The following is a 4714-nucleotide window of genomic DNA, read 5'->3' as shown; positions in this document are numbered from 1 at the left end:
ATTTATAGAAGTTAAGGTACAAGTATTTTGTGAGGTTGCTTTTGTTTGATCATAATATTTTGAAGTGTGATTTTGAAAAGGAGTATGCAAAGTTTGTTAAGATGGATAAGGCAACAAGGAAGAAAATAGTTCAAGAGAATCTAAAAGTAGTCTTTGATGAAGCAATTGGTTAAAAGTTGATGGGGTAGGTGTTTGTTTTTTTGGGTCTGGCTTGTTGATTAGTATTTTTTTTTTGACAAATAGTTTTCTTTGGTGGGATGGTAGGTTTTTGTTTAGGGTTAATGTAGTATGGATCTATTTTTGTTATGTGTCTAAAGTTATTATGTTGGTTGTGGTTTGAAGCCTTATTACTACTAGTTATGTATGGATTATTATGTTGACTATGTGTTGACTGTTTGATCAATGTGTCTGAAATGATTTAGTCTAAGGTAAAAGTTAATTCGATTTTCAGCAATTAATTTTTTTAGAGATTTTTCTTTAATGGACATGTCGTGGAATGTGATATGAATGTTGTATAATCCAAAACTGTAAATTCAAGAAAGTATATAAAATCCAAAGCTATAAGTAGAACAACCAAATCATTATAAATTCGCAATTAGCAATATATGTACAATTTTTTGTTGACACTTATATGTACATGTAATGTGTACAAGTTTTTTTGAAAACACAATAAACATGTATACGGTACAGTACAAGATATGTACATTAAGTGATGAAATTTTTGTACTTGATAATGTATGTAGTATTGTAAATGAATGTCATTGTGAGTATGCTATTTTCGAGGGTTTTTGAAAAATACTTCATATTTTTATGTATGCAACACAACATTTGTTTTGAAAAACTTAATTCTTTTTAAGTTAGGGAAACGACTCATCATATATTGAGTGTTCCGTAATAGTATGAATACTAATATCATTCAATGATGAATAAATTTGTACATAAAAAATTACTATAGAATAAGGTAAAAATAACATTTATAGAGAAATGCAAAACAATATAAACGACAAACAAAGTTCATATTAGCATTCAAACATGTCTTTAATATGAATATGACAAATCTAAAACAAGAAGATGTAAAGAAAAAAATTTAAGTTTAGAACATGAACGCACAATTAAAAAAAAAATAAAAACAAATGCTAAATATAATTAATTCTTCTTCCCGAGACGTTCTTTGAAAATGTTGTTCTTCTCATCCTTTGTTGCGGATTTCTCCAAGATTGTGAATATCCACACTAGTGGGAATGGTAACACCAAGTGTTTTTTCGAACTCTTTATTCTTGTTTCCTTTATCATGAGTTGTGAAATTGGAAAGGAACTTTGCTTCAAGCTGCTTTATTTCATCCAAGTATTCTTTCAATTTGGTGTGATTATTGCTGAAAGAAGATACACAGTTGTCAACAGTAGAAAATATATTAAGTGCAACTCTTTGGGTATTCTCGTCAGAATCAGCATAACGAAAACACTTTTTCAATAGTTCTGTGGGGATGATGTCCTTTTGCCAGCATCTGAGTAAATATTTGGAAGGAATCTCTTTGATGTTATATGTCTTCATTACGGTAAAAATGTGGCGACACAAAAAACCTAATTGCTCAAACTTCATAAAAGGACATGTACATGTTTGTGCAGACTTATTGTGTGTAACCTGTGTTGAATAAAGTGAATAAAAGTTAGTAAGAAAAAGTATATGAAACTTAAAAGAGTAAGAGTACAAGTTTCAAGAGCAATTACCTTGTAAGTAGACTCACGTATAGGTATATCCCATTGATCATCATTTTCAACTTCTGGATCAAGCTGAGAAGCATTTGAATTAGAAGGAATGTAATGAATAAATTCCTTGACAAGACACTCATCAACATCATCGAATGTGTTGATCGAAATTTGAGTACATGAAACCATAGACAAGTATATTTCATTTTGAACTTGACGAAAAACAGTAAGAGTGTAAAACATTGACGCATTCCTCTCGATCTCAAATGGTGTCCTCAATGTTGGATGTTTGTCGTTAGTTTTGAAGTCAAAAGATGACTGAGTGAATCTTTGCTTCTCCATAGCAGCTTCAAATGAAATCATGATATGGACAAGAGTAGAACCATAATGCATGTTCTGGTGAAATGTTGAATTCTCACTTTCAGAACGAGATGTGGTTCGCATTAATCCTGATAAAGGTACATGCTTGAAAAATGTAGGTATCCAGAAATGTCTCAATCCATGCATATGATCCAACCATTTATTATCCGTGAGCTTATATTCATTCAATAACGACTTCCACCCTACCTCAAAGTCATCAACTTCAAGCCTAGAATTCCATATCAAGAAGTTGAACTTTTTACGAAATTCTGGATTGTTGACGATGTTCAAAAAAACCTATGAATTTGTAAATGTAATATTTGTAATCAACTATAAAACCGATACATTTTGGTTTGAATACACCAAAAAATGATTATTTTAGTGGTAAAAGTGTATTACATAGACAAGAATAAATACCTTCAATGGCAATTTAGATGTGATATGCCACATGCAAAGCCTATGAATCGATTGTGGGAAAGCAGTTTTGATGGCTTTCTTCATTTCCGGGTCTTGGTCGGATAAAACCAACAATGGTTGTTTGCCAAAAGCTTTAAGAAAAGATTTCAACAACCATATATAGGAATCAGTGTCTTCTCTGCTCAACAAGCCAGCACCAAAACTGACACACCTCTTGTGATTATCAATTCCAGTAAAAGGGACAAAAACCATATAGTACCTATAAAAGTATTTGAATTAATATGTATATTATTAATAAATAGAAATATAATAAACTACAATCATTTACAACCTGTTAGTTCGAAAAGTAGCATCGAAAGAAACTACATCACCAAACTCTTTATAATTTATCTTGGATTTTTTATCTGCCCAAAAAAGAGCATTCAACTGCTTATTCTCAACTCGATACTCAAAAGAAAAATTCTTAACATTTTCTTTTCTGTTATTCAGCTTGTCCACTAGCATCTGAGCATCACTACCACCTATAAAGCAATTGAGATCCCTCATGTAATTTCTAAAGTCATCAATTAGACCGCCTACAAAACTGTATCCACCAAGAATACTTCTATACAGCCTGTGAGCTATGGTTGCACCAATATTCTGAGTAGACATTGTAAGAATGAAAGATCTTTGAGTGTCATCCAGCTGCCTATGATGACGTGAAAACAACATATAGTCCCTTGGTATAAGTGGATGATTGTGTTTTTCTTCAAATTCATATAACAACCATTGGGTAGTTCCAGGAAAAAATTTAAATCGTATATGTGCCTTGCATCCGGTCCTACTAGTGTCAACCCTTCACTTAATTTTACTTGTTTTTGGGTCCAAAGTATCAACAGGAGATGTATTTGGGAAACCTTCCCTGTTACATAGCAGATATTTCATGTACACCATACCACGCTTTTTTTTGTTTGTTGACTTTCTAACATCAAAACCTGCTACACATGCATATCTTCTGTACATGTCTTCAACTGCATCATCAGATGGGTATTTATGGTTTATTATTGGCTTAAGATCATGAGGGACATAAGGAATCCAATACGATTTACTAGCTATTACCAAGTGTTGATCAATGTTTGTAACATCTAATAACCATGACAAGTTAATAACATAATACAAATAACAAATCAACAAATCAAATAAACTTAAATAGATATTACACGGTACTGAAATGTCAATTAATGAAATAAGCTTAAATAGATAGTATACGATATTGAAATGTCAATTTTTTCATAGTATTCTAACAATATACAAAATTGTGTAATGTAATCGACACATTTTTAACAAACTTAAAAAAAAAAAAAAACCAGGAACTTGAATAGATTGATGTATATTTTCAAGAAATTTGAAATCCCGTTCATTGTGGTCATCCATGATGTCGACTTTTCCAAATGCGGTATTATCATCATCAGTCGAACAAAATTCATCATCACTTGACAAAAAATTGTCCTCGACTGATGCATTTTGAGCGTAATTGATCTCGTCCTCTTCATTTATCGCGTTTATATCATCAAACTCGTTGCAGAATGACAAATCCATTAATGGATTCTTACGGACAACTTTCAGAACAACTTAACTTGAATATCCGATTCGGTTTGCTAATATTGATGACTGACACACACGATTGATACATACGATTGATGTTTGAAGAATTCATAAATGTTTGATAGAGATAATATAAAACGTTCCTTAATTATAGGAGTTTGATTGATATATTCTTTAAAGCTGATTAAACAATCAAACATTGCCTTTATTAATGTAAAATATTAGAATTTTTATATTTAATTAATTATATATATATTGATTGGCTAAGATTTGTCCTCATGTTCTCACTTTAAAAATAGTTCTCATTTGAACTTAATTCTATATATATATATATATATATATATATATATATATATATATATATAAGTGAATATGTGGTTGTTGGGTAACTAAGGTTGGATGTAGAACCCTTTGAAACGCCGACATTTTATAGAATAACAATTAATACACTCCTTTCTTTTGGTTACTGAAAATATTGCATAATGTTTCCATGATCACAGTTGTTATTGATACGATTCCTTTTTTCTATCGATTTGTTCTTTCCATCTAACTCGAATCGATTGCTATGATTATCATCAACGTATTGTTCTAATTGAAAGAAAAAAATTGCCGGTTTCCTCGACCTTATTTGTTGCAGCTCGTGTTC

At 31.0% G+C, this 4714-nt stretch overlaps 1 protein-coding gene across 1 annotated transcript; it reads right to left on the bottom strand.

Moving 5' to 3' along the window:
* Positions 1 to 1189: 1189 nt before the first annotated feature.
* On the bottom strand, positions 1190 to 4062 carry LOC145096124 (protein FAR1-RELATED SEQUENCE 5-like). Its single transcript, XM_079033894.1, has 6 exons — positions 3831 to 4062; positions 3336 to 3608; positions 2816 to 3230; positions 2485 to 2743; positions 1729 to 2364; positions 1190 to 1642 (listed from the first exon to the last, which is right to left on the bottom strand). Exons 1-6 carry the CDS (start codon positions 4060 to 4062, stop codon positions 1190 to 1192), a joined length of 2268 nt encoding a protein of 755 aa, XP_078890020.1.
* Positions 4063 to 4714: the final 652 nt, after the last annotated feature.

The sequence above is a fragment of the Lactuca serriola genome, chromosome 3, assembly GCF_051521515.1.
Source record: "Lactuca serriola cultivar US96UC23 chromosome 3, Lser_US96UC23_V15, whole genome shotgun sequence".
In the NCBI taxonomy this organism is placed as follows: Eukaryota; Viridiplantae; Streptophyta; class Magnoliopsida; order Asterales; family Asteraceae; genus Lactuca; species Lactuca serriola.
The sequence above is the reverse complement of the archived record's forward strand: the minus strand, read 5'-3'. Positions and strand labels throughout refer to the sequence as shown.

Excerpts from the sequence above, each read along its gene's own strand:
- LOC145096124 (XM_079033894.1), bottom strand. The coding sequence starts at position 4,062 with ATGGATTTGTCATTCTGCAACGAGTTTGATGATATAAACGCGATAAAT. Across the intron at positions 3,609-3,830 it reads TCAATCTATTCAAGTTCCTG|ATGTTACAAACATTGATCAA; the intron begins GTTTTTTTTTTT and ends CATGGTTATTAG. Across the intron at positions 2,744-2,815 it reads GCTACTTTTCGAACTAACAG|GTACTATATGGTTTTTGTCC; the intron begins GTTGTAAATGAT and ends ATACTTTTATAG.